General features: G+C 31.9%; 1 protein-coding gene across 2 annotated transcripts in view; it reads right to left on the reverse strand.

Moving 5' to 3' along the window:
• DACH1 (dachshund family transcription factor 1) overlaps positions 1-12,131 on the reverse strand; it is a 456,872-nt gene that overhangs the window by 152,385 nt on the left and 292,356 nt on the right. For both annotated transcript variants that reach the window (XM_067016340.1, XM_059041898.2), the window contains exons 5-6: positions 7,759-7,894; positions 4,069-4,203 (exon numbers count right to left, since the gene is read on the reverse strand). In XM_067016340.1, coding sequence (XP_066872441.1) covers positions 4,069-4,203; positions 7,759-7,894 — 271 coding nt within the window. The remainder of the gene's footprint in view (positions 1-4,068; positions 4,204-7,758; positions 7,895-12,131) is intronic.

Raw genomic sequence — 12,131 nt, forward strand, 5'->3', positions numbered from 1 at the left:
AAACTCTAATTTGAAAAGATACATGCACCCCAATGTTCATAGAAGCACTATTTATGATACCCAAGTCATGGAAGTAACCTAAGTGTCCACTGACAGATAAATGGATAAAGAAGATGTGGTACGTATATACAATGGAATATTGCTCAGCCATAAAAAAGAATAAAATAATGCCATTTACAGCAACATGATGGACCTAGAGATTATCATACTAAGTGAAGTAAGACAGAAAGACAAATATCATGTAATATACATGGAATCTAAAAAAAAAAAGATACAAATGAGCTTATTTACAAAACAGAAACAGATTCACAGGCATAGAAAAAAAACTTATGGTTACCAAAGGGGAAAGGGTAGGGGGAGGGATAAATTAGGAGTTTGGGATTAACATTTACACACTTCTTTATATAAAATAGATAAACAAAAAGGTCCTACTGTATAACACAGGAAACTATACTCAATATCTTATAATAAGCTATATTGGAAAAGAATCTGAGAAATATATTATATATACATACATATACATACATAATTCTTTCATTGTTTCATATATATAAAGCTGAATCACTTTGCTGTACACCAGAAACTAACACAACATTGTAAATCAACTATAGTTCAATTAAGAAAAAGAAAATGTCAATTAGTACTGCCTATTCCACTAAATTTAGACTAAGGGTAAAAATCAGCAATGTTTTTAAAATCCAGAAAGCTCTAGAGAACTTGCAGTGTGTTTGGAAAAGTTAAAAGACATAAAATTGTTTTTGAGGCTATGAGCTGTATCATAGATTTCCTCAGCACATATCCTTGACAAACTCCTAATTTTAGTCAAAGTTCATACTATTAAAATCACTTCTTCTTACACTTGGGATGCTTGAAACAATATTATATGTCTATTACTTCTTGATACACTAACTTGTTTTTCATATTTATATTTTGAAAGTACTTTAATTAAACTCTTCCTGGGTTCAAAAACCCATTAGAATGTTTTTATTTTAAAAACTAAGCAAATTCAGTCAGCACTTAGTACTTCTGAGTTCTAACACCTGTAAAGCCGCTGGTCCTTCAACTAATAGTGACGTAAATATTCTAATAGAGTAAAGTCAATAGCTTTTTAATATTAAGAAGATTTTTAAATGCTTAAAAGTTACTGGTGATTAAGATTTTAGACCACAGTGATTCTCAGCATACAAATTAATTTTGGTATCTATTTTTAACATCAATGTTTTCTTAAGAATTATTATCTTTTGAATGATTTAAAGTGGTAGGCAGCAAATTTACATTTAAGAAGTTCAAGCCTAAAATGACACAAACATTTAATTAATTTCTCTACAAATGTCTCTAAATGAAGTCACTTGTTTTAATACAGATATGTGTTGTAAGAAAGTTACAGGGCAAGTATGCGGCACATGATAAATGTAGTCATGAAAGAAAACAATTTTTAATTTAGTAGACCCTATCAATCTAGAAAGCCTACGAATATATACTATTAATTCAGTATGCTGAAAAATAGATAAAAGAGTGAGAGTACATAAAAGAGATGGGCATCATATAATAAAATTCTTATTATAAGAGTATCAAAATCTATTACAATGTCCACGGTTCCATAACTACATTTGAAATTATGAGTTTAAAGGTAGTTTCACATTTCTAGGGAGAATATTAAAAACTTACTTTCCTTTATAAAATATACATTAAAATATTGAAAAACTGTTGGGATATGATCAAGGTCTTTATTCTGACAGCAAAACCATTTTAAAAACTTAAGATGTGATAAGAAGTACCATTAGTGATATAGAAAGTTTTTGTGCATATTCCTGGCCAGAACATTCTACTGTTTCATATACATGTATGTTCTAAAGGTTATGAAATTCTACCTTTTGCCTTTCACCATCGCAGTTATTTTAAATTACTTTCACCATCTCTTAGAATCTTCTAGTAATTTAGCACAGATCAATATGCATTCATAGACTGTCTAGTCTGTTTAAAGCAAATGTAATACACACATGACTCCATGGAGTATACAGTCTAGTACTGGAAGCAGACCAATGAAAAAATAACTTCCAAATAACAAGGAAAATGTGGTAATGAAGATTTGGGGGGCAGGCACACAGGAAAACCAGCAGTGGGACCCCTATGTCAACCTAGTATGGTATCTCAGGAAAGGCTCTACGGTGGCAAAGTTAAAATAGTAGTAACAAATAGATATAGACAGATGATAGGCAGATAGAACTCAAGACTCATGGAAAAAGAAAGTTAAAAAAATTATAGTCAACTCAACTTGAAACATGAGATTGTAGAAAGCTCCCCACCAAAAATTCCAGTGAGATTCATTATTCCAATCACATTATTGGTCATTCCTTTGGTGGTCTCTTCACTACCACCTCCGGGCTTTTATATTTCACTCCCAACCTTTTTTCACCAAGGTTCTGCAAGAGAATTAAACCCTAATATCCTGACAACCATTGTATATCATAAAACTTCTCTCTTATGCATTTCAAGTGAAACTAGCTATGTAGCATCTATGGGAAAATTGAGAAATTAATCACTAAAATCATTTTCTATAGGGCTTCATTCTTTCATAGAACCCTAGTGGAGAATGGCTACTTAACCCAAATAATGATTTTTTATATTTCAATATTCTTACTTAAAACTTAAATCCTCTATGCAGTTTTATGTTTTATTACTATAAAAATTTCCATATTTCCTCAAATTGGTTTTTGATAAATATAAAAGGTATATGTCAAAAGATACATAAGGCATTATATATTTTTCTTCATTTTTAAAGAAGAACTCACAGAAAATTAGAATTAGACATTTAGAGGCAATCTCGTTCACTGATGCACTTGTATATATTCCACCCAGCTTTGTGATAATATTTGATAGCGAATTTTAAAATAAATAATTAGGAAGTTGCGTTAATGCTGCTCTCAAATATGCCTAGATTTTGACATGTTAGCACCTAGAAAAGATTACCATTTTCTTATTAATTGCATAATGCCAATAATTTAATTTATAGAAATACAGTGTTCTTTCTTCCAAAGGACTCAGCAGAGCAGTTTTCATGTTGAATAGAAAAATGTTTATGTAAGCATTTTTACTTTTTGTGAATAGTCATTTTCGAAGAAAAACGGTTGCTCCACCTTAACTTACTATTTCTCCAATCATGTCTTTCTGATTATCTAAATAGCCAATTTTACTTATCTTCCTTTTTGACAGCCAATGAATTGTACCTTCTGTATAATTATGTTTTCCAAAGAAACAATCCTTTTCATAATACTGATTACTTGATATTCAAGTCAAAAAAGACAGTCAAAGTATCCAGTCTATATTATTAATAAAATTTGAAAATATTAAATTAAGATGAAAAAGATATGGCAGGGCTCCAGTGGTCCCAATTTAAATTTACCATTTGAAAACATTAATTTGCATCCAATAGCATAAATTTCCAACATGCATGTAAAATAATATTTCAATTCTCCATGAAAGTATTTCATGAAATAAGAAACGAAAAGACAAATTTTTGCCTGTGAAAATGAGTTAGGCTGGTACAAATAAAATATAAATAGGAAACTCTCACAGCTTGGCACAATCTGGACTTTGTTATTCGTTGCATACACTTTAGAAACAACTACTAATACATTGGTTGATAATATTCACTATAGTTCTTGGTTGATCAAATGACCATGTGTATTTTAATCCAAAAAATAATCATAATAATCCTTTGTATATTGTCCTTGCTCTTATTATGCTAAGTAAAATGACAATTGACCCTAAAAGCATGGAGAAAGACTGAACTATAGTCCTTGAGGAACTCAGAGATAACAATTAAAACAAACAATTCTCTTTTTTAAAACATACTGGAAAATAAATGAACATTTACCTGTTGTTTAAGAGAAATATGTCTCATTCATATTTCTTTTCTGTTGAATAGGCATTTTTACTTAATACTGTAGGTTTTTAAAATGTTTATATGCTATCGTCTAATATAATCTAGAAATATACTTTGTTCTGTGATTAAAACCTAGTTCATATGTTGAGAAGGAAAAACAAGACCTCATAATCATATATTACCTTTTTCAATATGCATCCTTTTCGACTCATGTCCCATGTCATGACCAGCCAAATCTCCCTCTTTGGGCCCAGGGAGTACATTTGGTGATAAACCCATCAGCATCTGGTTCATGGACAAACCATTCTGATGGACAGCTGTCAAGTCAGAAACAAAAGAAAAAAGACTAAAACATCATGATACACAATATTCAGATAACTTATTTAAACTCTTTTGGACTCAGAAATAAACATAATACCATGGTCTAACTTTAAAATTATAATCTATCTCTAAGTTGAACACTGTCAGAACTGATAACTATGATAATTTTTGAGAACAAGCAGAAATATATTGAAAATGAAACTGTTTTATCTTATTTTTATTTCACATAAAATATGTATATTTTCTCATGTCTGGAATACTTTTGAATGGCCATACCCCTATAACCATTACCAATGAAATATTCAAGCTTTATCTAGTGTATCACATTCTCTCCTTAGCATATAACCTTCCTTAACTCTGCAAAAACTGCAACCTTAACGTTAGAACACTCTTTAACACTACAAAGTTAAAACATAATTAGAAAAAATTTCTAGTGGCATGAGAGGGCAAATAGAGTTTTCAACAAGTTAAGGCACTGAAATAGCTGTTTCAATAGTCCTAGTCAATAAAACACGAAGTTTCGCAGATATCAAAGTACTTCTTTAAAAATTGGGATTTGGGGCTTCCCTGGTGGAGCAGTGGTTGAGAGTCCACCTACCGATGCAGGGGACACGGGTTCGTGCCCCGGTCCGGGAAGATCCCACATGCCGCGGAGCGACTGGGCCCGTGAGCCATGGCCGCTGCGCCTGCGCGTCCGGAGCCTGTGCTCCGCAACGGGAGAGGCCACAACAGTGAGAGGCCCGCGTACCACAAAAAAAAAAAAAAAAATGGGATTTGAACTCAAATTTAAAAATAAAAGAGCCCAATTAATACCTATTAAATGGTTGAATGATTAAAAACAATAATTTCTTTCTTGAACTATTAAGAGTAATCTGTCACTACTGAAACCATAAAGCAGATGATCAAATACCCTTATGATCACAATCCAGTCAATAAATTTTTTAATAAATTGCCCATGAAAATCTTGGTTTTGTGCAAAAATTTTGAAGCAAAATCATTCCATAAAACCTTACTTTCACGGCAAAAAATATAGTTTTAAAATATGTATAAAATGATATATAAGACTATGTTAGGAATTACCATTTGGAAATCATCATAGTAATAATTGTTTCAGGGAAGAATCTTCAATGAACAATTCTGAAAGTAGTGAAGTCAAAGTTTGATGAAGAATAGAACATTTACATAATGTTAAGATATCTCCTCACAAGATACTTATTATCTACAAAGGTTAAAAACAATTTAAAAAGGAACTTTACAGGAGAGAAATCTAGAAGTCAGTCACTACCTCAGTCAAGTGAAGGTTATCACAAGTATTGGCAAAATATCATATATCTTCTGAAATCATGCACTGGGAAGGACACACTATCATGTCTGTGAAGTCAAATTATGAGAAAACATCAAAAAATTCCAACCTGAAGGACATTCTACAAAATAAATCGTATGTATTCTCCAAAAATGTCAAGGTACTGAAAGATAAAAAAGATTAAGGAACCTTTTCAGATTTAAAAGGATTAAGGGCGTATGACAAGCAATTTCAACATGTGATCCAGGATTGGACTTTGGACCAGGAAAGAAAAATCTCTTATTTTTAAAAATACTAGTCAGATTAAAAAAGGAAAAAATAATAGTGGGAAAGCTGGTGAAATTTGAATAAGGTGTGCAGCTTAGAGAATAGTACGATAATAGTCTTAATTTCCTGATTTTAATCACTATTCTGTAGTTATGTAAGGGAAATTCCTTGTTTGTAGAAAATAAACAAAGGAGTATTTGAGGTAAAGAAGCACAGTGTCTGCGATAAGGACAATGCGGTGGCATGAGGCCTTTATCAGGTATATCTTTCAGAAAGATCAATTGATTGAAACTGGATGAGAAATATTTAAGAATTTTTAATTCTTTTTGAAATTTTTATGTTAGTCTAAAGTTAAAAATAAATATGCATACATTTGCACATGTATGTGTGTATATGCATAGATGTGTACACGCGTGTGTAAATGTGTCAATATTTCCATTTGGACAATTATGGTAGTCAATCCATGCAAAAGTAATTACTTTGTTTCTATCAAGAATGTTAAAATATGATTAGTAAAACAAAGAATGTATATCAAAACTCTCAAATCTTTCCCTATTTGTCTGTATTTGCGATGAAGTATTATGAAAAAAGTATAATTTTCTTTTCTAGGACAGCTCCTTTCCAATGATACCTTACAAAGTATTAGACATGAAACCAAATATTCATCATTAAATTTCTGATTCTAGCGACAACATGGCACAAAGGCATACTGAAAATATTTTATTTGAAAAATGCTTTGAAGTAGTGTGAACTGAGGTTTACCAGCCCCAGAAATATAGTTGATTTGGCAATGATTATCAAGGGCTATATCCATTTTTATTAATAAACAGTAACAATCATCTCTTACAAACTTAGGGAAATATGTTATAAACAGGCTAAATAAAGTACACATATTTAGAATTACGTTGAATTCTATGCAATTGTCAATGATTGACTATTTTAAAAATAATTTTATTACATACATTTTGATAAATATTTACATTATCTGCCTCCACAGTATCTATATTGAGGATATGCAAACTTTCCTTTATAGCTTATAAAGACACTTTCTAGGAAATGCTTTTTCCTATTATGAAGATATTCTCAACAACCAAATAACTGCAATAAATTCTGTGTAATTAGATGAAGTTTATGCTATAAGCATGATTTCCTAAAATAATAACTAAAGCCTGTAAACAACACAGTAAGTGTTGGTTTTAGCAACCAAGGTAGTCACTGTTAATATGATCATTTTATTGGTAAACAATATTAGATTCTTGTACATACACAGAATAGCCAGTTAAGTGAATGGTGTATTAGCTTTACTCTTAATTTTCTTGGCCATGAGGACCAGGATTAAATATCTGAAAATGTGATCATGAAATATAATATAACCTTACTTTTTAGAATTTAGTAATAATAACATGTGATGATAATATGCATTATTGACTGTTACTAATTCAAATCCTAGAATTTAACCAACTTCACACTCTTCAATCTATTGATCTTCTGAATGACTACAAAATGTTTTAAAAATCAGTTATTTTGAATTCTATTTCTTTTATTCCTCTCTGTGGATGTCTTTGTCAATGCAAGGATGAAGTTTAAAAATTAGTGAATTTTTAAAAATGGCAGGGATGGGATTGAAGAAACGAAGAGGAATAAACAAACCATAAACAGTATACTTGGACGCTAGGTATTTGAGAGTTGGAGGTGTTTACCTCAGAAACTAATCTAGAAGGTAACTTTCTCTAACTGTTTCATAGCTCAAATCTTTATGTGTGGCATCAAAGAGAGGGAATTTATATCAGAACCTGTTAATGTAGTACCATACCTCATGGCACTGCAAATTGGGAAACATAATTTTGAGAGATGGCTATTGCTACAGAGTGTCAGAACATGATACATCTGAGATCTATTTGGAATGAGGGCATTTTGATTAGAAAAGCCAGCTGAACCTAATAAAGTTTAAAATGGTGACAAGTGGAAGTATGACACCTACGGATTCTGTCCGAGGAGCTCTCAGTCCGCGCTGGGGAGCTGGACACGCTGCTGCTGCGGTGTGATGATGGGTGGCTGCCAGGCCTTCGGCCCTCCTCCAGGGAGGGGGCAGGCGAGGGGCTGTCGGGAACACGCTCCTACACCACCATGGTTGGGGGGTGAGGAGGGGGAGAAAAGAGGTAAATACATTGGACCTTTGCTTAAGGAATGTTGATTTTTCTTAATTCTACAGATACGTGAAGACAAACACATTTTTTCCATCAACATTTAACTGGATTAAACTACACCTTTTATCTAGAGAAAAGTCAAAGTAAGGAAAGACTAATATAGGTGAACATCGCTGTAGTAATGGCAAATGTCAATGCCTTCTTTGGATAAAAAGAGAGGTCAAAAAAGACATCCAGTTTAGAACCATTAGACAACAAAGAATTAACAGAACAAAGCAGGTTTTAATTCTAGACAATTATCAATTTAAAAAATCTTTAAATAAATTATATTGCTTCAGCAAATGTCTAGGATCATTTAACACACAGCTTATCACCATGACATCATAATAATAATACTGGAGGCACTGTTAACACCTATTTCATTATGAGGCTGCTCTGGATATACTTAGTCACATCTTAAGGCATCATGGAAATCTATTATTATTTAACATTTGAATAATTTTCTTTGATTCTAATAACTTTCAGGCTCCTAGCTCCAATGCAACCACACAAATATATTAGGGAAAATTCATGAAATATGTATTAGCTGTATCCCAGGGAAACCCGGTATCATGTTTCCTGATACTGTTCTATGTTAACACTCAGGTCCCACTCCATACCTTCCCTTTTAAGTCTTGCACCTTCCCTATGAGACCAATGTGCAAATGTATTGTATAACTGTTTCTAATGAGCTATTATAAATAGAGTTACTGATTAAGAAATAAGATACTCATTTGTTAATATTTTTTTCGAGCAACACGATGTTTATACCTTCAGCTATCAACACACACAGGCCTTGAAGAACAGTCTTTTCAATAATTCATAAATATTTGGAAGTGTACAAATAAACTGATACATGATACATAATAAATAATAAGTAAATTATTCCTGATTAGAGTGCAAAGATGCAAATATGAAAAAAAGCAGACTTTTTAAAAGAAAAAAGTTCTAAAATGGAATCGGCCTGTAGGAGGCTGTTTTCAAAATATCAAAGACTAATGTAATATGGAAAACAGACAAGGCTTTGTACTAACAGAGAAAGAGGGTAATGTATGTCTTCAATCTCAAAAGTTCCTTTAAGCCTTGTGATGGGTTGCGATTCTACTTTGAATTAGAATCACCTGGGAAGTTCTTCAACATGCCTGGGCTTTACTCCCCAAGATTCTGGCTTACTGAGCGTCATGAGTTGAATTGTGTCCCTCCAAAATGATTGAAGTCCTGACCCCCAATACCTATGAATGTGAGCATTTGGAAATGGGTCTTTGCAGATGAAATTATTTACAATGAGGTCATATTAAAGTAGGGTGGGCTCTTCATCCAACATGACAGATGCCTTCACAAGAGGACATTGTGAAGATATGGGAAAAATGTGAAAGATGGAAAAATGTCATGTGAAGATGAGGTAGAGAACTGAGCTCTGCAGCTGCAAGCCAAGGATTGCCAAGGATTGCCAGCCACCATCTGAAACTATGGAGACGCAAGGAAGGATTCTACCTAGAATTTCAGAGGGAGCATGGCATTGCTGACATCTTGCTTTTGACTCCAGAAATGTGAGGGTATAAATTTATGTTGTTTTAAGCCACCCAGTTTGTTGTACTTTCTTACAGCGGCCTTATACACTGCGTCTGAAGGCGGACCCAGAAGCCAGTATTTTTTAATGTTCTCCAGGCGATTTTAACGTATATCCAAGACTGAGCACCACTTGTTTCATACCCTTTTAATTTTTCAGTCCTACACATTGTCAATAAACATCTTCAACAGAGGTTTCATTCTTGAGGATCCTGACAAATAAAATGAAAGTAACCTTCAAGATAGCCAAGTCCTCTTCCAAAATCCATACATAAAAGTATTTCTCAATATATATTCCATAAAATAAAAAATAATCCCATAAGAAACTTTACAACAAATAATTTGCCAGGTCAAACAATATTGTACCAAAAGGAAAAAAGAAAAAAAGAGTCAACTAAATTCTACTCTCAAAAGTTGCAAGATGTATTTTTAAACTCTATGTCTCAACATGCAAAATGAACACAATATTAGTTATTTTTTCCACAATAAATAAATCAAACAAGCTATGCTTCTAAATGGTCTAAGTTCTTTAGTTCACATGGCAAACAAATGACCTACATTTCTAAAAAACAAACACATATATGATTTAAAAGAGGGGAGAATCCACATCTGGATGCCAAAAGTTACTTCCTATCTTCTAATTATAATTTAAAAGCAGATGGGATTATAAATCTTTCTTCTTAACATTCAACCCTACCTTAAGCTATGAAGCAGCTTCAAACTGTACATTTATTATGTGTTCAGTTTGATGAGTTTTGTCGAGATCTAGACTGTTTCCATAACCCCAGAAAGATTTCTCATGCCCTTCCCAGCCTATTTCTCCCATCCCCAGAAGCAACAGCTTTCTGAATTCTATCACCAGGGAGTAGTTTGGCTGGTCCTAGAATTTCATAAAAATGGACTCATATAGTACATACATTTTATGTCTGGTGTTTTTTACACAACGAAATGTTTTTTAGATTCATTCAGGTTATCGCATGTATTAATAGTTCATCTTTTTTACTTTTTAATATATTCAATTACACAAATATCCCACAATTTTTAATTTAAAAATAAGGCAATAAAGTTCACTTCAAGTCTCTGCAATCACAAATCAAAGGATAATCTTGGCTTCTGTGCAGCATTCAAAGGCTGGAGTTTGTATCATTTTTGGAATATCTGTGCATTTATTATAGAGTATGGATTTATAAAACTGTATAGAACTCCTTTTTAGTCTGTATAAATGTATTAATAAGCCATGCTATAGTTAACTGCATACATGACCAGATATACACAATATAGAGTCTAACCTTGATTTCTCAAAATTCTGATAAAGAGGTACATAAGTTTGCTAAGCTAATACATCTAACTCTTAACACTTGGATTATGCAGAAACACATGGTATATATTTAGGAAACAACATTATTATATTTTTATATAAATAAAATTTTCTAATTAGCCATTCTATCTTCTCCAAAAGTTCACTCAATCAATGTTTATCCATCAATACATTTTAATATTCCTCTTAATAATTATGTAAGTGATCATATTTTCAGTGGCATGTGTTTGGCCAAACAGAGGTAAAGTGCAATCTTGAAATAAATCAATCCTTCTAAAATCATTTTGCAAGTCTGAGTTTCCTGTCATAATAGATTTCTCAGTGGCACTAACAGAAAGCATGAAAAACTGATTTTTTCCTGAGATATTTAACTCGTAAAATACATAAATATTTAATGCACAAAATTCTAGTAACAATGATTGTGCCATTGAACAATTATTTATTTATTTTCCACATAAGTTTAACAATTTTTTCATTAGTCAATTTTATTTAACTGTAAAAGTTTTCCTTGATGATTCTTTTCATTCATGCTTTATTCACTTATTCACTCATACATTCATAACACTCTAAAGGTCACATAATAAACTAAGTCAAAAATAAGCTAGATTAAAATCTTAATGTAAAATAATCTTAAATCATACTTAAAGGCTTAGGAAACAGGTGAAATTGTAGTATTTATTTTAGCTTTAGCTTATTTTTACTTTAATTATATATTTTGCCTATGAACAAAGGATACAGACAATATTTAATACTTTTACTTAAAGAAATATTTTAATTTATGCAAATTTTTATGCTTTAGAAGCTTAAGTATTCAATTGAAACTTTCTATAAACTGAGACACAACATATTCAGTCATTTCACTTAATGTATAATTTCAATCTTTGGAACATGATGTATTGTTCTTTGAAGAATTTCATTAAAGTAAAATCCATTGAGCAAGTAAGATTTGAATACATTCTTGCACAATAAATTAATTTATTTCAACAGCTTAATTCTTTTATCATATTTATATGCTTGCCTTTCCAGAGTATGCTATAAGATGGAGAATAATGGAGACAGTAAAGAATTGCTTAGGAGAGAATCTCATAATTATTGCTGAAACAAAATAGATAATGAGTTTTATTCAGACATAATAAGAAAGAAGCAGTTCAATGTCTATAGCTAAACTATGTAAACTGGATTTATCATTTCATTTGTGTGAGACCCTTTAACCTCCAAGATGGCCCTGAAGCAGGACAAAGAGGAAGAATATTTAATTTAATACTTCAACACACTGCTTTA

This window comes from Kogia breviceps, chromosome 16 (assembly GCF_026419965.1).
Source record: "Kogia breviceps isolate mKogBre1 chromosome 16, mKogBre1 haplotype 1, whole genome shotgun sequence".
Taxonomy (NCBI): Eukaryota; Metazoa; Chordata; class Mammalia; order Artiodactyla; family Physeteridae; genus Kogia; species Kogia breviceps.